The 25511-nt window shown below is 38.1% G+C and overlaps 2 protein-coding genes across 4 annotated transcripts; both read left to right on the top strand.

Moving 5' to 3' along the window:
* On the top strand, positions 1-21042 carry LOC122006650 (S-adenosylmethionine carrier 1, chloroplastic/mitochondrial-like). Of its 3 annotated transcripts, XR_006118736.1 has the most exons (14): positions 1-244; positions 1332-1402; positions 9977-10081; positions 13527-13609; positions 14071-14147; positions 15311-15401; positions 17033-17086; positions 17146-17241; positions 17393-17482; positions 18464-18515; positions 19164-19225; positions 19305-19385; positions 20195-20486; positions 20906-21042. XR_006118736.1 is itself a non-coding variant. In XM_042562222.1 (13 exons), exons 2-13 carry the CDS (start codon positions 1348-1350, stop codon positions 20309-20311), a joined length of 963 nt encoding a protein of 320 aa, XP_042418156.1. In that variant the 5' UTR covers positions 1-244; positions 1332-1347; the 3' UTR covers positions 20312-20554. The 3 variants fall into 3 exon arrangements, 2 of the variants coding, with proteins under 2 accessions (XP_042418156.1, XP_042418157.1); XM_042562222.1 differs by lacking the exon at positions 20906-21042 and having other exon boundaries at positions 20195-20554; XM_042562223.1 differs by lacking the exons at positions 9977-10081; positions 20906-21042 and having other exon boundaries at positions 20195-20554.
* Positions 21041-24954, top strand: LOC122006652 (ATP synthase subunit d, mitochondrial-like). Its single transcript, XM_042562224.1, has 5 exons — positions 21041-21232; positions 22131-22212; positions 23562-23626; positions 23769-23855; positions 24566-24954. Exons 1-5 carry the CDS (start codon positions 21059-21061, stop codon positions 24665-24667), a joined length of 510 nt encoding a protein of 169 aa, XP_042418158.1. The 5' UTR covers positions 21041-21058; the 3' UTR covers positions 24668-24954.
* Positions 24955-25511: the final 557 nt, after the last annotated feature.

The raw sequence follows: 25511 nt of genomic DNA on the forward strand, positions 1-25511 counted from the left end.
AAACCAAAACACTGGATCGGGACTTGGCTGCGGCGGCGAACGTGACACACTGCTCGTATCGCACAGTCCATCTCAAGCTGCGGCTTTTATCCCCGCCAGCCTCCTCCCACGCCGGCCACTTCTACAGTTCTACTCCGGTGGGCCTACGAGGTGCGCTTCGTTCGCCGCTCTCTTCTGAGAAGCCCGCCTCCCGTCGCTTGCCGTCGACCTCCCCGCCCTCGCTCGGACGCAGCGTTTGTTGGGGGTAAGAGTGTCGGTGTTCACTATGAGTAGAACTTTGTGATACAGGACGTGCTGGTTTCTTACGGCCTGTTATGAAAATTTTCTGGAATGCGATTCCAGGAATTGGGGACAAGTGTTGAACTCGTGTCGTTGCCGGTCGTATTTCAATTCATTATTTGTTTTTTTTTCAACGATTACAGTATGAATTTGAGATTAGAGATGCAATTGTCTTTAGCTGGCGCGTTTGCTATCCGGATACTCGATTTACATGGTTAACGGAAGCATTTTTTTTCCTTTTCTTCTGTACGAAGATAATCGTTAAAAGTATGCAAAGTTGCAAACTTTTCTGATTGGCCTACGTTGTCATCGTGCCATTTCTAGCGCTAGACAATGATTGGATCGAGGACCACTGTGTGCCATTTAGGTAGCTTGTTCTCTTTTGATTAACCTTTTTTCTTTTCCCTCTCTTTGAACATTCGTGCTGTAACCTTATGCCTGGAAAAACTACGTCTCCTGGCATTAATACAGGTTCAACTTTTCATAGAAGTCTGCTGTAATCTGTGCATGGAAGCTCTACATTCTCCTTGCATAAATGAACTCCAAATAGAGGTGCCAGCTAGATCATCAAATTTTCGCATGAGGACCTAGAATCACATCTTACTTTCTCCATTTAACTTCTCTATGCAGTTCAATTTTACACCTATGTGTAAATGTATTTTATTGTGAACAAGAGATTTGTGGTAGCCACAACAATACGATCAGCTATACTATTTTCTGACCTTATAATTGTTTTCCATTGAATGACTTCAACCCAGGAGAAAATATATGGGCAATTATAAGAAATGAGTTTCTGTAAGTTCTAGTGTTTTAATGTATACAATTAAAGAAGAAGAAAAATACAACTTCTCATCGATAATTCTGTCTTCCTGGTTGCTGTGACCTACATGTATTAGTGCGTACATATTCTTTCTAATGAATGCAGGGTATAAGCATGATAATCATTGCTCCATAAAGTTTTGTTGCATATGAATTATATTTCCTTTTGAGTTGTTTTGGCAATCACCCCTTGAAATATTGCTTCTTTTTGGATGTGTTGTACCATATTGTAGGCATAGCATAGCTCTCATGGGTCCTCCAGTTCTTTCTACTGATGGTGGAAGCTGCCCTTCTAACCCACCAGGTTGCCTCACAGCACCTACTATCTGAAACATTATTTTGTTTAGGATCATCAAATTATTATGTTCCTGATATAACAGATATAGCATGCAGCCATTTAATAATATTTCCTTCTTGGTAGTGTTGCAAGTTGACATAGTCAGGGTGTTTCAATTTACTACTAGTTATTGATCTGTCAATGGAAGTTTTAGATTCAAATGTAGTATAGGTATCCAACTAATTCATGTTTGAGTTATTCACACCTTATCCATTTGTTGGTCTCCGTAAATAGACATACACATAACTTAATGAAGACCATCTCAGTCTATAGTTTCATTTTAAAATTAGTTTTTTTCCTTTTTACCAACTGACTTTTTTAGTAGGAGTACCTTGCCTACTGTTCCTAGTTAACGTAGTTAAAAGTGATTCAGGAGATATGTACTTTACTGGTGATAATAGCCTTGCATAAGTTTAATGAAGGGATAAGATCCATCTATACAATCTTAATGTTAGGAGTAAGATGTTTGTTGATATTGATGCCTATGATGGAATATGAACAAACATTTTAGGAAATTATTCCTGGTGTTAACAGATTTGGTCAATACATTTTTATTAGTAGTTTCCTACCTGAACTCTTCTAATGCTTGTTCAGATGATGAAGATCAGATCATATTAATAATTGACTGAATTATGAGTAAAAGAAAGTCTATGACAATTTTTTCTGTGACATTCATTGTGTTTGTGCTGATCATTACCAACCATTGACCTGGGGCATAGAAGCTGTGCTCAAAGGAGAATAGGAAGAAGCGGCAGCCAACATCAGATAAAACTAAGAAATTGTTGGCAAGGAGAGACGGGGCAGCTCCATGTGTATAGGGAAGAGGGACACTCCAATTAAATAGTGATTTACAATTAATTATTAATTACAAAATTTAAAATCAAATGTAATCATTTAATTAATAGGTTTAATTGATATAATTTTATAAATTAGTTCTAAATAAAAAATAGTTTATATATATTATATATGTGAAATTCTCAGAAATAGCCTCTTGCAAAAAAGCAGAATAAGGCTGCGTACAATGGATCCTTCCCCGAGATCCCACATGGTGGGAGCTTCGTGCACTGGGCTACCCCTTTTTTATATTATATATGCGAAATTATATGTAAAAGAAATTAAGTTGACAAATTTTGACACTAGTAGAGATACTATAATTCAGTAAGGCAAGTCATTAGTTTAGATGTTTATATAATTTTTAAAACTTGTTTCTGTTAGGATCCTTCGTACGCGGCTAGAGAGGGGGGTGTGAATAGCCGACCCCAAATTACTCGTTTCTTCCTACGATTAGGTTAGTGCAGCGGAAATACAAATAGAAACGAAAACAGGAGAAGAAATCAAACCTCAACGCAAGGATGTAACGAGGTTCGGAGATTAGGGCTCCTACTCCTCGGCGTGTCCGTAAGGTGGACGAGTCCAGTCAATCCGTCGGTGGATGAGTCCCCGGAGAACCGGCTAATACAATATACTCCTTGTGGGTGGAGAAACCTCGCCACAAACGTTTGCAACAGCAAACAAAGAGTACAAGTACAAAGAATAAGCAAGAAATACAATAAGAATACTCAAGCACTCTACCAATCTTGCTTTCTCGTCGACTGGAGTCCGGATGAAGCAGCAGCCGAAAGCTCACGCGAAGCTTTGGACGAGCTCAACAAAGCTCAAGCACAGCAGCACTTAGCAACAGGAAGGAGGAAGAAGAAGAAGAGTGAGGCTCGCAGCAGCAGCCCTCCTTTTATAACCTGCGAAGAAAGCGAAGAAAACACAGAAGAAATCTAGCCGTTGCGTCTGGGCCGTCTCTGATCGGCCCATGGACCGATCAGTCCGTGATCGGTCCACGACCGATCCATTCCTAACTTTGCTTCGTCTCGATCGGTCCACGGACCGATCGAAGCTCCGATCGGTCCACCGATCAGGGGAACCTCTGATCGGTCCGTACCGATCGGCTTCTCTCCCGAACTTCTGCGCCTCGATCGTTGTCGATCGGTCCGCATCGATCAGAACTAATCTGATCGGCCATCCGACCGATCAAGAATCGAGAGCTTCGTTATCGATCGGTCACCGCACCGATCGAGCAACAGTATCACCGGATCGGTCGGTGACCGATCCAGCTTTTTTGCCCAAACCAAGTCCCAAGACTTCCAACCAATATCCGGTCAACCTCGACCTATTGGTACCATCCCTAGCATCCGGTCACTCCCTCGACTGCTACTCCTCGCCAGTGTCCGGTCAATCCTTCGACCTACTTGGACTTTCCAACACCGAAGTCCGATCATCCCCGATCCATCCGGATTTTGCCCGGCTTCACTCACTGGACTTTCACCTGCACTCACCGGGATTTCCACACCGCCTAACATCCAGTTAGGACTTTCTCACTGCCTGGCTTCACTCACCAGGACTTTCCCACTGCCTGGCTTCACTCACCAGGACTTTCCACACTGCCTAACATCCCAGTTAGGACTTTCTCATTCACCTAGCTTCACTCACTAGGATTTTCACCTGGCTTCACTCACCAGGATTTTCCCGAATGCCTGGCTTCACTCACCAGGACTTTCACCTTCACCTAGCTTCACTCACTAGGATTTTTCCCCGTGCCAAACTCCCTGTTTGGACTTTCCCCGTGCCAAGTCTCCATACTTGGACTTTTCGCGTGCCAAGCTCCCTGCTTGGACTTTTCCAGTGCCAAGCTCCCTGCTTGGACTTTTCCGTGCCAAGTCTCCATACTTGGACTTTTCCCGAATCAGGTCAACCAGGTCAACCTTGACCTACGGTTGCACCAATAATCTCCCAAACATCTATTCTTGTCCCACATCAAGAATAGAACTCTCTCACGAGTGTCAAACATCAACATGCAACACAACTAGGTCAACCTTGACCTAAGGTTGCACCGACAATCTTCCCAAGTCAAACATCAAAATACAACTCGAGTCACGTCAACTCGAGTCGGGTCAACCAGGTCAACCTTGACCTAAGGTTGCACCAACAATCTCCCCCTTTTTGATGTTTGACAAAACCATAATCAAGTTAGGTTAACCCGATAACCTAACTTAGGTTTTCAATCATCTTCCAATGTCCAATGTTCTTTCCTTGAACATTCTCTGGACATTCTCCCCTTGGTTAACCCGATAACCTAACTCGGGTTCTCCAATAATTCTCCCCTTTTGACACACATCAAAAGAATTCCAATGTTCTTCCTTGAACATTCCTTGACATTCTTTCCTAGCTTAGGTTAACCCGATAACCTAACTTGGGTTCTCCAATAATTCTCCAATGAACACTCTCCCTTTTTGACACATCAAAAGAAAAAGAGGGTATCAAGGTCAAGAGTTTCTTCCTAATGAAAGTCCCATACCTTTCATTGAAACTCTTAATTTCCCCCTTGATACTAAACTCAACAATCAACTTAGTGATAATCCCATATCACTAATCCTCAAAAGTCTTAAGGAGTACAAACTCCCCCTAAAAGTCAACTCCTCTTGACAATTAGGTAAAACTCCCCCTAAAGGTCAACTCCCCCTTGACCATTGCACCAACAATGTCTTTGAGAGTTCCAAACCTTTAGAAATCCACAAAACCCAACTTCCAGAAATTTCAGACCAACAGCTGAAAATCGAAACTGGCACGCGATCGGTCCCCGGACCGATCGAATCTGGATCGGTCCCCGGACCGATCCACGCTTCATCGATCGCCTGGATCGTCACCGATCGGTCACCGACCGATCAGAACTTCCCTGGATCGGTCCGGTGACCGATCCACACTCAATCGAGATTTCGATTTCCCTTCCCGGAAATTCAGAAACTCCTAATAAATTCCAGAAAATTCCAAAAATCGTAAAATTTTGAGGATACACTCCTCATACCATATACTATCACGGAAAAATAATTTTCTATGAAAATAGTTTCCATTTTTCAATCTTGATACAAAATTCAAAAACTTTGAAATAGTTCAAAGTTAAGTCAACTTTGTATCACAATGTTCAATGATGAATGCAATCACTAAGATGGCTTCATCAAGGTTTTTCAAAACAATTTTGAAATGATTTCAAACCCTTTAATTTGGGACCACAATCTTAGGGCTATATGTACATGACTTGTACACAAGCTTTCCCTATGATCCCCCATATCTTGAATTAGGCTCATCTAGGTACAAGAGCTATGCACCTTGATCCTAAGTCATGATCCTAATATCTCACACACATGTAGAGTGTATCAAGCACATCCATGTCAATTTTGATGTGAGATATGGGTTTAGGTATCTTAGGCTAAGGTCTCATGCATTTTCTAAACACAAATTTGATCTCAATATCAAAATGTGTTTTTCATCCTTAAATCAATTCAATTGATTATTAATGCAAGAGATGATGACATGGCATAAAATGGTATCATAAATGAGAACATGTGCCAATGTCATGATGTCATGGCATAAAGTTTGAAACTAAACTAACACATGACATATAAACTAGCCTAAGTATTATCATGACATTTCAAATGATAATAAGACTAAATATGATGTCATGACATGGCATATGGCAAACAATCATGGTAAGTTAGCACAAATGAAATACCTAGATTACCTATCTAAGTATCCTTAATCACTTAGCTAATTTAACATCTAATCCTAGATTGCCCTTATATCCCTAAGGGAAACCAAAATCCCAATTATGGTATTTCCCTAGGTTTTCCTCAAATTGTGCCACTTAAGATTAAAAATGATATTTCCACCATTAGGCACATTTAGCTCTTCAAGGAGTAACTAGTAATTCTATTTCATTTTCAAAGGTTAACAAAACCTTGAAAATGCTCCTTGAGTGTCAATTTCCTCAAAGTTGGGTTAACTACCCTTCTTATTGGAGTTGACACTCTCTAACCCATCTATGGGGTAGAGAAAATGCTCCTAGGAACCCAATACCTACTTGAGCTCATTGGGTTCACTAAATATTCACTAGGGATAACTTCCCTAGCAACCCTCCTAATGACCCTCTTAGGCTTTAAAGCCTTGGCCATTTGGGACTCATCAAGATCAACTCTAGGGGTGACTCCCCTTGTGACCTTGGCAATGGTCTTCCTAGCCCTAGGTTTTGTTCCATAATCGAATGGAACATTATGATAAGTGGGCTTGACCATTTGGGACTTAGGTTTGTGACCCAAACCTTTCTTGTCCTTGGACTTGGGTTTTTGACTCTTAAACCCTAGAGATGACTTCTCCATGTTTTTAAGAGCCTTTTCTAAATTATCAATTCTTGACCTCAAGACTTGATTTTCCCTCTCTAATACCTCAAGTTTTAATTTGTTATTTTCTCTTGAGATATTCCTAGGCATGTGTCTAGTCTTCTTGAGATTTCTACCTAGGTTTTCCTTAACTTTAGAAGCGTTAATCCTAGGGTTGGTATTTCTAGTGTTATCCTTACCTAGGCTAACATGTTTAGCTCCTAAGCACATGTATTGGTTCCTAAAGTTAACATGCTTATCATTATTAACAATTGCAACAAAACTACTAGCATGAGTTTTATTAGAATTGCAATAATGAACCTTAGAGGTTACCTTAGGGTTTGCCTTAGCTCCCCCTATCGATGTGCCCGGTCTCTTGCCCTTGTGAGGTTGCCTCCCCCTCGGACATTGGCTCCTATAGTGTCCCCTTTGCTTGCATTGGAAGCACACCACGTGCTCCTTGCCTTTGCGTATCGGGACTCCGGCTTCCTTGACCTTTGGCGCCGGTGGAGTCTTTCTTACCCTCTTTGGACACTTACTCTTGTAATGTCCATGTTCCCTACACTCAAAGCACATAATGTGTAATTTAATTGAACTTAAATTGCTCGAGTTACCTAGGGTTGAGGGTGGATGCGAGCTCTCTTCTTCATCTCTTTCGGAGGTAGAAGCTTCTTCTTCTTGCTCCAAACTTGAAGAAGAACTTTCCTCCTCTTCGTCCTTAGATGTTGAGTAACCCTCAACTTCTAATTTGCTCCCTCCATGATGTGAGCTACTTGGCTCACTAGGCTCCTCTTCATGGCTTGAAGTGGAGCTCTCTTCATGGTACTTGGCCAAGTTATCCCATAATTCCTTGGCATTGTTGTAACCTATCTTACACAAGATGTTAGTAGGCAATGAAAATTCAATTATTTTCGTTACCTCTTCGTTAATTTCGGATTTGTGAATTTGTTCTCTTGTCCACTCCTTCTTCTCAAGTGGTTTTCCTTCCTTATCCACCGGAGGAGTAAATCCTTCTTGTACACAAAACCAATTCATTATGTTAGTCATAAGAAAATACTTCATCCTTACCTTCCAATACGCGAAGTCGCCGCATTCGTAGAAGGGTGGAATGGTGACATCTTCTCCATAGAGATCCATTCTCTAGCTTTGCTCCCACGGGTGTTGATCCGATGAAGAGCGGCCTCGCTCTGATACCACTTGTTAGGATCCTTCGTACTCGGCTAGAGAGGGGGGGTGTGAATAGCCACCCCAAATTACTCGTTTCTTCCTACGATTAGGTTAGTGCAGCGGAAATACAACGTAGAAAGAAAACAGGAGAAGAAATCAAACCTCAACGCAAGGATGTAACGAGGTTCGGAGATTAGGGCTCCTACTCCTCGGCGTGTCCGTAAGGTGGACGAGTCCAGTCAATCCGTCGGTGGTCCCCGGAGAACCGGCTAATACAATATACTCCTTGTGGGTGGAGAAACCTCGCCACAAACGTTTGCAACAGCAAACAAAGAGTACAAGTACAAAGAATAAGCAAGAAATACAAATAAGAATACTCAAGCACTCTACCAATCTTGCTTTCTCGTCGACTGGAGTCCGGATGAAGCACCTAAAACAGCAGGAACCCAGCCGGAAGCTCACGAAGCTTTGACGAGCTCAACAAAGCTCAAGCACACCAAACAGGAAGGAGGAAGAAGAAGAAGAGTGAGGCTCGCAGCAGCCCTCCTTTTATAACTGCGAAGAAAGCGAAGAAAACACAGAAATCTAGCCGTTGCGTCGCAGCCGATCGGCCATGGACCGATCAGCTCGTGGATCGGTCCACGCACCGATCCATTCCTAACTTCGCTTCGTCTCGATCGGTCCACGGACCGATCGAAGCTCTGATCGGTCCACGAAGCTGGGAACCTCTGATCGGTCCGTAGACCGATCAGGCTTCTCTTCTCTGCTAGTTTGGTGCGATCGGTCCGGCGACCGATCAGAACCTGGATCGGTCCATCCGACCGATCAAGAATCTGCTGGATTGGTCAGCCGACCGGTCACCGACCGATCGAGCAACAGATCATCGATCGGTCCGGTGACCGATCCGGCTTGGTTTTGCCCAAACCAAGTCCCAAGACTTCAAACCAATATCCGGTCAACCTCGACCTATTGGTACTTCATCCCTAGCATCCGGTCACTCCCTCGACTGCAGAACTCCACGCCAAGTGTCCGGTCAATCCTTTCGACCTACTTGGACTTTCCAACACCAAGTCCCATCCTTGGATTTTCCCTTCCTGCTTCACTCACTGTGACTTTCACCGGCTTCACTCACCAGGATTTCCACACCGCCTAACATCCTGTCAGGACTTTCCACCGCCTGGCTTCACTCACCAGACTTTCCCACCGCCTGGCTTCACTCACCGGACTTTCCACACCGCCTAACATCCCGTTAGGACTTTCTCATTCACCTAGCTTCACTCACTAGGATTTTCACCGCTTCACTCCAGGATTTTCCAATGCCCGGCTTCACTCACCAGGACTTTCACCTTCACCTAGCTTCACTCACTAGGATTTTTCCCCGTGCCAAACTCCCTGTTTGGACTTTCCCCGTGCCAAGTCTCCATACTTGGACTTTTCCAGTGCCAAGTCTCCATACTTGGACTTTTCGCGTGCCAAGCTCCCTGCTTGGACTTTTCCGTGCCAAGTCTTTATACTTGGACTTTTCCCGAATCAGGTCAACCAGGTCAACCTTGACCTACGGTTGCACCAATAATCTCCCAAACATCTATTCTTGTCCCACATCAAGAATAGAACTCTCTCACGAGTGTCAAACATCAACATGCAACACAACTAGGTCAACCTTGACCTAAGGTTGCACCGACAATCTTCCCAAGTCAAACATCAAAATACAACTCGAGTCACGTCAACTCGAGTCGGGTCAACCAGGTCAACCTTGACCTAAGGTTGCACCAACAGTTTCTTCTCAACTTCACCAACAAATTGCTACATTAATATTCTTAAAGGAGCGAAACTAAATAGACCTCAACTTGGCACACACAGAAATATGTCGAGTGTTGACATGACATGTTTATTGGAATCGTAACATTCTAGCCGTGTACTAAAATTTCCAACATGATATTGATGATTCAAAACTTGCATGCATTGCTTAACTTAGATATCTAATCTTTTTGGTGTTACTCAAAATTTTAATGATCACTAACTGTGAACAATTCATAACCTCAAGAAGAAAAGAAACTAGAAGAGCAAGATCTTGCCACCGTGCAATTTTCATACAATCATATACATTTTCTCATGATTTGTATTTGTTTTTAAATATTTTCTATCTAATCAGCATTTTATGGTGTACTTGTAGCTATATGCAGAAGTAAACTGGCTAAATCTACAATAGAGCTAAGGAAGCCGTTTGCTTCGGTCACCATGAAAGAGGAACCATTTAACTTCTTACGCACTTTATGTGGTAACTTCTTCATCTATTATCTAAATCAATTTCAAGCTTTGCAAGGTCAAACCATATCTCTTAACACCACTGGATTCAGGCTCACAGGATGATGCTAGATTTAAAACTGAGTTAGAAAATTTTTATACTGGGCGCAATGATGTATGTGAGAAGATGTAAGTACTAACAGGATTGACCAAGAATAATTTCCTGTTAAGGCCTAAGTTCTTATTTTAAACTTATTGAATATAGGTAGCCATAGTGGATCATATTTTAGTTCAAAATATTGCTTTGAACAACCAGAATTGAGACATAGAAAATAACTTCTCTTAAAATTACCTTAGTCTCTTTGCAATTATGCCAAGAAAGATTAGTTTAGTGCATTAAATTTGTTTGGAGGGAAATCAAGTTAGTTAATCTAGAGTCCCCTCTACCTACGTATGTCATTAATCAATGTAAAGTTTATAAACAGGTCCTTGATGTTAATGGTATTTATGTCTAGGCATGTAGGTCAATAACATTCCTCAAGCTAATTTAAATATAATTGAAACTCAGTTTATTATAAATAAACTTATTTCTTGAGTTCTTCAAAGATTTTGTTAGGAAATCTACCTTTTAATTATTGAAACTAACAAAAGTGGCGTCAATGTGATTTGTTGCAATTTCTCAATTGAAGTGATAATGGTGGCAAAAAGGCGAATACGCTCGCCCGCAGCGCCCCCGCCAACCCGTCCCAGGGCCAACACGGAGGAGGTAAATCACGGGCGGCTACTAGCCTTTGGAATAGTGACTAGCACATAAGGGAGGCATTTACCTCGGCTTTGCCGAGATTCGAACCCTAGACCTCATGGTGGCAACACCTCATGCCTAGCTACTAGACCCATCGAGGGGACTCAATTGAAGTGATAATGATCCATGGTTTGAAATCTCATAACGTGATGGGCGAAATGATTGAAACATATTGTTTCGATAAATGACCGAAATTTGATACCATGCGGCACATACAAATCTCTTTCGTATGGTTCATCTCCTTCCTCCTTCAACTCCCAATCCGTCACCAACACCATGCATTAGAACATCGCATGATACCATCCTACATGGTTCAACTTTTTGAATCTTGCTCTAGATATCAATTGAACTACTAATGTGGGTCGATCCACATGTAGAATTGGATGTTGGTGGAATAGAGAAACTTGTAGCATCTATATGTACAAGGTTGATAAATCATAGATGTGATCTGAGTCTTTATTAACTAACTCCAGAGAAACATTATGAGGAATTTGATGGTAAGAAGCTTATCCAAGTGATCTGCATAAACTTGTCATCTAGTGGTGGTTAAAGTCTTTATCAACTAACTTAGGATAGACTATATAAAGGAAGAAGATGGTGAAGAATTTCATCCAACTGATCCTGCATAACCCAGTAACCCACTATTGAAGATGCCTCTAAAATTAGCTACAAATTCTTAGAAATGGTTGATATAAGTGATTATAATGTATTACCGGCACACGACTATGAGTGGTGAGGGCAATGGATCCCATTTTACATTTTTACTAAGCGGAGAGGGCAGAGTGGCACGAAGCTCAGTGCCCTCCTAGCAGCTAAATTACTGAGTCTGTTTTTTGACAGTTTCAACCTGGATCTGAATTTATTAAATGTAGTACTTGGAAGCAGAAGAATGAATCACTTCTTTGCATGTCCCACTAGCTCTCTCTGTGCGGAAGAGTGGATAGGCACCTAGGGATGCGGAGGAAAGGTTGGTCCATTTGACTGGGCACTACTCTATCTGAGTTGTGATTACAATCAAAAGTGAGTTCGATAGGCGATATGGGATCTTTTGATGAGATTACCAATTATGTTGTACGCTCAAGAGATGCCACACATATCAGATTCCTAGCTTGTTTCCAAGTCGTGTAACACGAAAAGAAACATCAAACATAAGCATAGTTATTCCAATTTAGTTTCCCCGCTGTAATTGTCTTTGAGCCAAAAAGACCTGAAAAACTAGTTATGGGATGTATAGGGGAGGTAATTGAAGACAAATATTTGAATTAAGAGACTTATAGAGTTCATGAAACAAGCTTCTGTTCTACTGTAGTAACTTTTTTTGGTTGAAAATTAATCAATGAAGATCAATAGGTGAATGTGTTACTTCTTCTATGATTATTGCAATGAAGAGGGATCAACTGAAGTAGATGAGGGATCAGTAGATGAATCAGTGTGGAGGTTGAACTCCCAACCAATTGAAGAGCCTCACGAATGAGTTCTCCCTCCTCTATCACATTAAGGTCATTAGCGATGTATCCAACAACCTCTTGAGATAATTGTGGTTACATTTTCAATTGGTGCATATTGTGCTCACAGAAATAGAAAGTGGTGCTAAGGGAGGATTACAAGATTTAAGGAAAGACTAAGGGAAAGTAGATGAATCAATGACACAGCTGGGTCATGGGCATAGGAAGGCCAAGCTTCTTCAACCTAGAAAGACAATAGAAGTGGTTTCACATGAAGATCGTGAGTGGGTGGAGCAGATGTATCTGCAAGTGGCATGGTCACATGGTCCTGTAGGAGGCAGAAGGAGGTGGCACTAGCAGCAGCACACTTGGACTGCTCACACAGGAAGATTACTGTGGATTTGCTTGATGCCAATAGAGGAAGCTGGGGTTTTGGTGGGCTTCTCTCGATTCATGAGAGAAGGCCACTTGAGGAGACTTGATTACCAAGGAAGAGGATTGGTGCAGTAGAAAGTGAGAGGAGAGATCAAACATGATACATAGGGCTCTAATAACATGTTACATGGAAAAATCAACTTAGTTACCCTAGATAATTCCCTCTACCTGTGCATATTTTTAATCAATGTAAAAATTACAAATACATCCTTGATATTAATGGCATTTACATTTAGGTCTGTAGATCCATAGAAGAACTAAAGAGAAAACTTAAGAATAATAGAAGAAATTGGGAGTAAGGGGTGAGAGAAATTTTGACAAGACATAAAAAAAGTCAAAAGGGTGGTGCACAACGTTTTTTCCTATTGTTTCATCATTCATTCATTTGAGAGATACATAATCTCATAGTTATTATCTTGCTAGCGTCAAAGATGATTTTTAAATGGTTCAAAATATTATTATTTTATTTGTTCTCATGCATTCTTTTTGGTAGATTGTTCAATTATTGGTGGGTCAAGTGCACTGCTTTCTTCAATGAACATGTTAGCAAGTGAATATGCTAGGACTATTCCAATTGTTTCGGAAGCATCACAACTTTTTTGGGCATATCTTTAATTTCTCTGAAGTAACATTTACAAATGACCTTTCTCCGAAGGATTGCCCTTTTCACTGTTAGAAATGTGGGATTGTCTTTGCGATTGAGATACTATCTAGCACTAGACTTTATTATTTCCACTGTAATCAAATACTTGCAGCTGATATTCTCTTCTGTGTTAAATTATTCTTTTCCTCTTCAGATGGTGTGGTAGCTGGAGCTACTGCTGGAGTGGTTGTTGAAACAGTTCTTTACCCAATAGATACTATAAAAACCCGGCTTCAGGCAGGTTAATTATGAAGAAAGCTTTCTATTGTTTGTTTTTCCTTGTTCAAGCAAACTAGCCTAGTTAACAATTCCATTTTAGCATGATTGAAATGACAATGGCAGCGAGAGAAATTTCAGAAAATAAACGAAAAAGTGAAAAATAAATGAAAAAACAAAGAGAAAATACACAATTTTTTTTAATATTTTGCATGACATTCTACATGTTTGATGCTTATAAGTGCACTATCATAATCATTTCAAGTATCTGTTGTGCTGTAACATTTTGACAAGATCTACAGGCACCTGTGTGCCTGAGACTAAATTTATACTGTATGATAAATTTCCCCTTTTAAGCTAATCTTCATATGCTGACTCCAATCCTTGTTGCTAAATTTTCATTTCTTATTGGACTCTAGAGCATTTGGTATTAGTAGTATTTTCTGCAAAAATGGTTATGTCTTCTTCATTGCTTTCCTTAGGCTGCTCGAGTTGGAAGCAAAATTCATTGGAAAGGCTTATATTCAGGATTGGCTGGCAACCTGGCAGGAGTTTTACCGTAAGTATGCTATGCCCTACTTGCTAGATTTATCATATGGTCCTCATATCATCTTTACATCATAGTACTGTGCTATTTTATTCTTCCTATTAGGGATCATGCTACTATTTTGATAACTGCTGGTAGTGATGGAATACTTCTTTGCGCTAGTTAATGTGAATACAACCTCCTATGTTCGTGGAAATAACAAATTCACAGAACATGGAGAAAAAAACTCACAAAACAAGAAGCAATAAGATAAAATAAGACATAAGTTTTACATGGTTAGACAAAATTGCCTGCCTCTGTATTAACACCAGGGAGATGTCACCATCAAATCACACCACATCACCAGTATTTTGTGCTACTGCTATTGCAGCACTCTTCTAGACCAAGGATTGTGGGGGTAGATAAATAACAAATACCGTATTTATCAGGTCGCCTTAGGAGTGGCTTTCATCTTCTTAAAATTGGGGGATGAATAGATGGAAATTTTAGGCTGGGAATCAAATAAGTCAGATACCTTGACTTGTGGGTTCAATTGAACAGCAGGTCTTGAATCAGTTGATCTGGATGTTAGAACCCTGGGTTGGATGGGAACTTTGTTGAGTTGTGGGTTCAATTGAACAGCAGGTCTTGAATCAGTTGATCTGGATGTTAGAACCCTGGGTTGGATGGGAACTTTGTTGAGTTGGTAGGTCCAAGAGCTACTTTTCTACTCCAAAATTGCAGTGTGTGTCTCAGGGAAGTGGTGTTGCCCCTGCACTCACAGCAAGGGCACATTGGTCTTGCATCCCCAATAAGCTCATCAAGGAGATCCTGCATAGTGCATCATACTGCACAGTGTATCTGTCAAGCCCAACACCTCCATTGTCTTCTGTCTTCCTATTGAATAACCAAGATTAAAATAGTTATTATCTCACTGATTCTCTATGTATGATTTTGGCGTTCTATCCTGTAGACTAAATGATCCTCTTTATTAGTAATTGTTAAAACTTTCATATTTGTTTTTCAAAGGAGAAAAGCATGATTTCTGTGTTTTTGTTAATTATGATTATATAGCCCTTTTGCTATTAGTTTCTTCTTCTTTTTTTTAAAATATTTTATCTTGGATAATTCTTGTATCGTCTCTCTTTTTGTCCATTGTTTAAAGTTTCATATATAGATTTACAAATTTGGAGCAGGGCCTCTGCCATATTTGTGGGGATATATGAACCAACCAAACAACAACTAGTGAAGATGTTTCCAGAAAATCTCAGTGCTGTTGCCCATTTGGTAAGTTAATGTAATTTAACCAATGTTTTTCTACTTATATATGCTAAACAAAAGTTCTAGTAGATTAGTGTTCTATGTAGTATTATTATACAGGCACTTACACGAACATTAAAAAAGATTAAGATGTAGTTAGTGGACATGATTTAGAGGCTTTTGTCAGTAATTCTAATCTAAATGCTAAGAGTCTGAATTGAGTCTTATGTAAATGAAACAACTTGAACTTTTGGATACACGATCATTCAATTAAATTTAAGATGGTGGTAGACCAAAATTTACAATGTTCAAAATCCTGCTAGTGTCAATACCTAGAATTAGTTATTGCCAAAATCATACCCAAAGTATAACCTCTTATTCAATTTGGTGTACAAACTTTATTAGTCACATATCATATGTGAATTTACAAGAGTATAACAAGTTGATTGCCCCTTCATTTTTTTTAACAACGCTAATTGGAAAACTGACCAGGGCACTCAACAACACTTTTTTAGTTAAACTTTAATTTTATTTTTATTGCTTCCTATACAAAATTTATTCTTCTCTCTCCCTCTCTCTCCTGCCTTTTTTTCCCCCTTTTTCTCCCTTCTCCTTTCTGTTTCACAGATGGGATCTTGAGACACCCCAAGTTCCTCATCTTCTCCATTCTAATCTGTTCAGTTTCAGGAAGGACGGGGAGTAGGGAGCAGGGGAACTGGGAAAGAGGAGAAGAAATTTTGAGCAGAGGGTGTTAAAATAAATATAATATTTTAACTAAAATGATGCCATTTCGAAATCCCAATTGGTGTTTCCTCCACTTTCATCAACTTGATTTGAACAAGTGAACAACTTGGTACACCTTTGTACTTCATGCGTTCATGTATGAAATTGTGAAAAAGGTTGCCTAACAAATTGGAATAAGAGTTATAATTTGTGTATGATTTTGGTGATGAACCTTCTAAAATAATATGTAATCACCCTGGTTAAGTTAGTACATGTATTGGACTTAGGCCAGTTCAGTTCAGGTACTCTCATGTTTAATGTTGAATGTAAATGTAGGCGATGCTTTTCTTATCAACCTAAACACCTAACCTTTTGTGCAAATTGGTGACACAATCAAATTTAATATTTTTTTTTGCAAAACTCATATAATTGTTCCTGGTTGTGCTGGAGATGGAAGCATAGGAATTGGCTCATTGGTGGTTTCTGGTTAGCAAAGCACATAATCAACCTAACTGACTTCTAGGGCAGTGCCTTTTTAAGAAGTGATCCACCCTCTGATTTCTTCATAAAATTTTATCTGTTTTTTGCAATTTACTATTGGAACATATGCTTGTGGTTCTACCAATATTGGGTTTGTTCACCTGCAAATGCACCAATTAAAACATATGCTTGTGCATTTGCAGGTGGTTCTTCACCTGCAAATGCACCAATTAAAACATATGCTTGTGGTTCTACCAATATTGTGGTTCTACCAATATGCAGGAGAACTTATGGTTTTGGGACATATGCTTATGCTTCTAGGGCAGTGTCAGCTTTCTTCTCTTATAATATTTTTGATGATTTTGGACACCCAGACTAAGAGAACTCATTGGTGGCCTATGCTTATTATTTGGTATGGTGGCCTAATTTAGTTTAATTTGTCTTCAATTATTTAGACCGCTGGCGCTATTGGTGGACTTGCTGCTTCACTTATTCGTGTTCCAACAGAGGTGAGATGTGGTTTAAGTTTTTTTTTTTTTTAAAATTTTCTGATAGTTGTTGTTTCTAGGTTGTCAAACAAAGGATGCAAACTGGGCAGTTTACCTCTGCACCTAATGCTGTTCGTCTTATTGCTGCTAAAGAAGGAATCAGAGGTTTATATGCTGTATGTACAGTCAATTTTAAAGTTTACCTTGGTCTATCATTATCTATCAGTGCAACTATTGGGCTGAATTTTCTAGGATTAATACTCGTTAGCTGTTTCACTTAGGTGCTGTTCAGATACCTAACATAGTTACTCAAATTTTCTTTTCCAGGGTTATAATTCTTTTCTTTTACGAGATCTACCTTTTGATGCAATCCAATTTTGTATATATGAGCAGCTCCGGATTGGGTACAAGATCGCAGTAAGCTTCCTATGAACTCAACATAACCTTGTTACCAAGACATCCTTTGCTTGTGATTTGATGGTCACAACCATTTGTTTCTCCTTATTTTTGTCAAATGTGTCTTGTGAACAATGATGAAAAATCTCATGTAACCATAACTTTGAACTGTTGATCAATTAGGAGAAAATTTTTGGTTTTTACACAACAAATTAGTTACCTACTTCCAATTTCTTTTCCAACCTATTAAATTTTGCTCTCTCCAACAGAGTTCAGGCCACCAGCTAGGCCAATGACATTTCTCCTATTCAGCAAATATATAAGTTAAGCAATAAGATGGATCTGGTATTTGCTGCATGTTGAAATGAATCAGACAAAGCCACTTTAGATGCAACACTACAAAAATGTTAAGTTGTAGTTGCATTTATAATATACCATATCATTAACAATTTTATGAAAAATGTCACCGATTCAAATTGGCAATGTTTATTGCAAATGTCTATGCTGAGAAATTGTTTGAGCAGTGTTGATGAAAATGCGACAGTTTGTTGCATGAAAGCTATATAAATAATGATACTTTTTTCCCAATGTTATTAGTTATGTATTTATTTTTGGAAAATAATGAATACACTTTAGGAAATTTATTACGTTGAAAACTTTTTGTGATAGAATTAGTGTCGTATATAGATATATATAATGCAGCTAATGCTAATGCTAATGCGACAATATGCCTAGTGAAATATATAACTAAAATTGATTAAAAGATAAAGGTCAGTTGTGGTGGTTAATCTTCACATTTTACCCTAGATAGGAAACTAGGTTGAGTAAAGAACTAGGTTTAGATGCATCAAGCCTTCTTGCCTGACAGCTTTGCTGCTGTTTTTTCATCATCCCCTTAAATAGTAGCTTTCCTCTAGAGAAATCTAGCACATAGAATGATACTGCTGCTTAATACAACTGAGAAAAATAGTGATACTTTCTCCTTTTTCTTTTTGCATGCAGGCAAGGAGGGAATTAAATGATCCAGAGAATGCTTTAATTGGTGCATTTGCAGGTGACAAATTATATGTTTCTTGTACTCTTTTCTTGTATGGCTTCTTTGTGTTCTACTGAGTTCTCAGAATAGTTTTTTCCTTTTGAAGTAAGATTGACTAATCGTGATGCCACACAGAAGAATCTCTTATGGAGATTTAACAAAGAGATTTTTTTTAAAATTATTGTAAAGATAATTAATACATTGAAATGACACTTCTTTTATGAGTTCAACCTTAACTAAACTAGAGAGCAAAAGTATCACAAACCAAGATACATGATAACCAAAACTGTACTGCACTTCTTGACAACCAAAAATAGAACAAAATCCCAACTTTACTGATTAAAATTCAAAATCCAAATTCAAGCTCAATTGATTTTGCATCAAAGATGATTTTGGAATGAAGATTCTGCATGTCCTCTAGCGTAGTGTCACATTGTTTGTCTTCAATATAGTGGCAAAATCCCTCTAATGTAGAAGCCTAATCTTGGCTGCACTTTTGTTTTGTTCCCTGCTTAGTTTATGTTCTCGATCTGAGTTTTTACCCTCACTATATGTGGCTTCACCTTAAACATTAAGGGATAGGTTCTCCAGCTTGAAGCATACCATTTGCACTGGACTTATTGACTAGAGGATTTAGATTATACTCAAAAGCATTCATTATATCAGGTGCAATAACTGGAGCTGTAACTACACCACTTGATGTGATGAAGACTAGATTGATGGTTCAGGTAGCAACATTTGTTCCTTCAAATCTAATTCTAAACTATCACACCATATATAAGTTTCACGTTTCATTTTGGTTTTCAGGGTTCAGCAAGTCAATACAAGGGGCTGATCAATTGTGCTCAGACAATTTTGAAAGAAGAAGGCCCAGCTGCTTTCTTAAAGGTTTTTTTTCTGTGCTTTTGTACTTTATGGCAACATACTTTGAATAGTAAAGAATGATGCAGATTGTACCAACATTGGCCTTGCAGTGTCGATCACTGCATAGCCCTTAGTGCATATGCAGAACTATTGGTAAAAAAAAAATAGAAAAAATAAAAAGATCTACATAAAACTCAATTAAAGGTGTTCTTGTCTTCCCACCTGACATTTAGTGCATAATGAAATATAAAGTATATGAATGTCTCCTTATTGAATATAGTCAAAGTACTATAATCTTATTTCTGATGTTGAAATGGTACTGAATCTGGATAATATAAACATAAGGGAGGTTACATCTCTCACCTTCTTCTTGGTGAAGAATAAAAATAAGAATTAGATCTAAATTTTTATTATCTAATAAGAACATATTTGTGTCTATAAAGAAACTACAAGAGAAAACCTCATGCCAAAATTATTGGCACTTGCTAAGAAATTAATTATTTGATAGAATTCCCACAGTTATTGTAATCCTTATTGATTCCTCATAGTACTGTGTTCATTTAAATAAGATCTATTGGAGCAAACAGGTGAAGCCATTACCTTGTTCTTTTAAATAAGATCTAGTTCATTAGTTTTGTTGCCATTGAGGTACAAATGAATTGGTGCTCTTTTAAAAAGAAACTTTGACCATTTAATTTGCTCGCTTATTTTCTATTCCCTTAAACAATATGTTAATTTTATTGAAGTGTAAATGTTGTGAATAATACGAGTGCAGTCTCTGTTCTTTGTCAGCGACTAATACGTTTTCTTGATCTTCATTATTTTCGTCGCAGGGCATTGGACCAAGAGTATTATGGATTGGCATCGGCGGCTCAATCTTCTTTGGCGTTCTGGAGAGGACAAAACTGTTGCTTTCCCAGCGACATTTCGATCAGAGAATCAAATCTTAGCCGTCTACATAGCAGCATATTGCTGGAGTTTTCCAGCAACCACATCGCAGAGATGACTAGAACTCTTCTTCCCTAGAGATTTACAAACAGCAGGGACTATTTTATCGACATTGTTCCTAATCATTTCCCCTCTTCAGTATTTTCACAATGCTATTATGATACCTCAAACACTTGGGTAAATCTTGACATTTTGTTTCTCCATTTTGCAACTTCAAAGCTAATAGAGATTTTTCTCGGAATTAAGTTAGCTAGTGTTCTAACTACTAACATGTCCTAGAATTGTCAAAATGTGTTTTTTTTTAATATTTTTTATAGATATAATAATACCTTAATGAGAATAACTATATTTTAATAAAGACATAATTATGTGTTATAGATATCGCTTGCTTGCATTTTAACACTATTTGCATTTGCATACAATTTTTTCTAACAAGCCAAAATATAATTTCATTGGACCTGTTGCATTAAAAGAATTAAAATATTTTTTTGACAATTGATATTAAACAATAAAAAAGATATTAATTATATCTTAAAATGTTATTGTGACTATAGAATATATGACATTTTTTAACCCTGAAACGTTGCTGGTGACAGACGGCCAGATTTGAGCTAGGGGCGCTGGTGGTCCGTTTTCGACCGTCAGATCATGATGTCTCAGTTCTTAAGGATATTATTAAAGGGCCGCTCGATGAGTTGGGCTCTGTGAGCTTCCTGCGAGACCTTGATCGAGCGAGCGAGCGAGCGAGGATGAGCGGGAACGGAGCGAAGAAGGTAGCGGAGGTGGCGGCGAAGGCCTCTAAGTCGATCGATTGGGACGGGATGGCGAAGCTTCTCGTCTCCGATGAGGCACGCAAGGAATTCTCGAACCTCCGCCGCGCCTTCGACGAGGTCAACCACCAAATCCAGACCAAGTTCTCGCTGGTACGAATCCATCCCAATCGACGACGGATCTAGGGTTTTCCACCTTAGATCCGCCATGTTTTTTTCTCATATTCGTCTTGTTGCATAGGGATATATTCGATGTTTGTGTTTGCTGAAAAAAAGTTTATGAAATTGGTGACAACATACATTTAAATTCGCGGCCTACTGATTTAGCCACCCCTGCACCACTGGTAAATTGGTCTCCTCTACCGGGAAAAAAAACCAGAAAATTCTCTTGTCTGTTAGTTGTTATTAGGAATACATTGTAATTATCTTCGTTCATCTTATGATTCTTTATAGAGTCTGATTTTGTCCTCTCGGATGGATCTAGTGGCTAGTGCATGAGGTGTTGTTATCATGAGGTCTGGGGTTCGAAAAATACTTCCCTTATGTACTAGTCACTATTCCAAAGGCAAATAGCCGCCCGTGATTTACCTCCTCCGTGTTGGCTTTGGGACGGGTTGGCGGAGGCGCTGGGGGCGAGCGTATTCGCCTTCTGCCATCATTTATAGAGTCTGATTTTATTTTTATATTTTTATTTTTTTCCTAATGCAAAGTTTGCAATATTTAACTTTCCTAATGATTTATATCACCTGTGTAATTTATGTACCCCTGTAAAGTCCATAATCTTAGTATGATCTCTCAATTTTGCACTTAAATTTTCTTTATTTTTTTTCTACGTAATTTTTTCTTCTCTTGTTTGCCTCTTAGTTTTGGTATGAGAAATTACAGAAAACACCATGCTAACAGCATGACAAATTATAATCATATGAACTCTTTTTTGCCCATGTAATCTTGTATCCAGAGTCTTATTTTTTATCTTATTGGATGAAAAATGTACTTGTTTTGTATTTACTATATTTTATGAGTGTGACAATACAGTTTTTATTATCTATAGGAACCTGAACCCATTGACTGGGACTATTACAGAAAAGGAATTGGTTCACACCTGGTAGATCAGTATAAAGAAGCATATGAAAGTAAGTCTATATTTGACATGCGAAGGTTCTGTTTGCATTTCATGAACTATTTGAAACATGGTTGAAGGAGTGTTGCACTATAGAGATGCCATGTAATTAATTTGGTATCACTTGTTTGAACTGAAGAGTTAGGTTTTCTTTGGAACAATGATTGTTCATTTAACACACATGCTCCTATGTTAAACATGTTATACATTGATATAGCAGTAGAAAGTGATCTTTTTGTATCTTGGCTTTGACCGTGATATAACATTTCAAGTTGGGTCAGATGTTTACAAAGTAATTCCCCTTTCTAATTGGTAAGTTCATAAACTAAAATCTTTATTAGACCCTTATCACCAATCAAGTTTTCTGGAGCTTCCTGATAGAGTGGTGAAAAGTGTAGACATTGGAAAGAACACCAACAGACAAAAGCACTAGTCAGAGTCACTAGCTATTACTTTTCAAGCATAAAACATAGCCAGAAATGTATTGTGCATTTTAGCTTTCCTCAGATTCCAGAATGGTTAGTAAAGCAATACCCAATATGCACATCAATAGCCTAGCACAACTGAATCTAGAAGTAAGGCATTCCGCATGCCTTTAACTTTTGGTTGAAACCAAGTTCTTACTTAGCAAATCTCAGTTTTGGATGGTCATCATGCACATTGAAGTTAGGTTCGATCTTTGATATGCACATGATAAAATGACATTGTAGTACATAAGATGTCAACCACTAGCCTTTTGAAATTGAGGAATTAATTTACAGAAGCACACCTTCGTCTGTATTACTACACTCTTAATTAAGAAAATGACACCATCACTCTTGGTGGAGGAATACTCGCACTCGGATCACTTCACTTCTAGTCACTCTAGCTAATGGAACATTTTCACTCCATAAAGGTATGAATCTAAGAATTGCTGAGTGCTTAAGAGCGTCCAATCATTTTCAAGATACACTAGAGCCTAGAAATAATGAGATGGTAGAAGAATGTGATGGTAGAAGGTAGAATGATCTAGAATGACAGAAGTGATGATGATTCTAAGATTCTTCTAATAATTGACTTGCTTTAATATTGCAATTGTGTTGTTTTGATGTTCTGAGCTGTGGCTCGCATTTCTTCTGGGTACTGCTGACAGAAACCACACTTTTTCCATGCAAATCTCTTCTTACTGTTTGGGCTTCATATCAAAACATGAGAGCCAATACAGCACAATGCATAGTTGCAACATACATGTTTAGTAAGCTAATATCTTGATGGTATCTGTGTCATAGAGAATGAGGATTTAGGTGTACTTTATTCTCTTGTATGTTTTTTCATGTTTTGCATTCAATTGGCATTCAGATTAACGCAGATAATCATTTACAGGCATTAAGATCCCGAAGTTTGTTGACACTGTGACTCCAGAATACAAACCCAAGTTTGATGCTCTGGTGAGAGATTTCTATTATGTTTTATCCTTCCATGAGTTGTGCAGGAATACTTGAGTTGAATAGGGATAGCTGTGTTGAAGGATGACAATTTTTTTCGTTTGCAATTGACTTAATCGACACAGTTCATTTTTCTATTCCACAGCTCGTTGAGTTCAAAGAAGCAGAAAAGCAATCTCTAGAGAGATCAGCACAGTTGGAGAAAGAAATTGCAGAAGTTCAGGAGATGAAAGTGAGAATGCACCTTTACAACCCTAATCACTTAGTGCTAAATTTAGGAATAATTGCTACATCTAACATGAACTATTGATGTTTTAATAAATTTAGTATGAACTTTCAATTTTAACAAATCCATACATATAGTTTTTATTTCATGATACATATAACATATAAGCAATTTAGTACATTACATAATATATTTTTAAATTTGTTAATAAATTAGCATATCAGCATATGACATTTTATTTACTTTTAATTTATTAACATATTAGCATATGCCAATTTGACCATTATAGTTCAAAAATTATTTTAAATCAAAAAGCAATATATTTATATTTTTATTGCTTAGGATTTCTTATAAAAATATCATCTAATATTTGTGTTATAGATTGACGTTTTGCAAGAAATTTTTAAAAATAAAAAGATCAATATGTTTTTTCTTTAATTTAAAATGATATATATTTTTTAAAATTAAATTGACTTAATTTCAAATAAGTCATATATTAACTATTAATTGACTTAAAAGTTCTGACATATTATGTAGTGTGTTAAATTGATAATATGTTATTTGTTATGAAATTAAAAACATGTACAGATTTATTAAAACGGCAAGTTGCTTTGGTAAAATATCATTATACTAGATTTAGCAACCAATTTATTAATCGTTACTGGATGTGTATGATATTTTTGCTGGCTCTGATAAACGGCTTCTTATATTTGCAGAAAAAGATATGTAATATGACAGCTGATGAATATTTTGAGAAGCATCCAGAGCTGAAGAAGAAGTTTGACGATGAAATTCGTAACGACTACTGGGGATATTAAGTATAACCCACTTTTTCCCTTCAGTAGCTTCTTGCATGTCATGAGATCTCTAATAAGTTAGTTGATCATGGTTTATCTCAACATTGGAATGACCTCTATTTAGAGCAGACGTTTGATACTTTTATTTTTTCCAAAGTCCTACTTGCTGTCTTTTATGATGCACTTCACTATGTTGGATTTGCCTTAACTGGCATCTCTCTTTACATTTTTTTTAGCTAATAAATATGTTCGCCAATACTTTCTTGATAAATAACATTGGAAGTGTGTGGTCGAGATTTCTTCATTAATATCATTTTTTTTCCGTTTCAGCTGCAGCTATTCAACTATGTTATTGCTATAAGTTCACTTCAGAACTTAGGTTGTATTCCACTGAGGTTTTGTTTCAGTGAAAGGAAATAAGAAAGGGAGCAATAATTTTATGTAGGAAAGTGAGTAGAAGAAAAATGATAGGATGATTTTTATTTTAGGAAAAAGAAATATATAAAATTTATGTAACATTAAGTAGTAGTCACTAGCCAGTGTTTGTTTTTTTTTTTTGAGAAAAAGGAAATATGGTATGGAAGTTTCCTACCCCACCCAAAGGGTATGTTAGTAGGTAATAAGGTTAAGCAAATGCAGGACCATTATAGTACAAAAGATTAACTAAGCTCTGAGACAGTTATTGTGAGATCAAGGCCAAACAAGGACAAGCTAAGATGGGCTTCTCAACAGATTTTAAGGACTAGTTGAAATGTAGATGCACCTCACATGGCTTTCAATCTTCTGCAATGACACATTCTATTTAATCGGCCTTTTCCCCCTTTGCACGGTTAAGCTAAAGTTTACAAAAGTTGAGCCAAAGTTT

Source organism: Zingiber officinale, chromosome 7B, assembly GCF_018446385.1.
Source record: "Zingiber officinale cultivar Zhangliang chromosome 7B, Zo_v1.1, whole genome shotgun sequence".
NCBI lineage: Eukaryota > Viridiplantae > Streptophyta > Magnoliopsida > Zingiberales > Zingiberaceae > Zingiber > Zingiber officinale.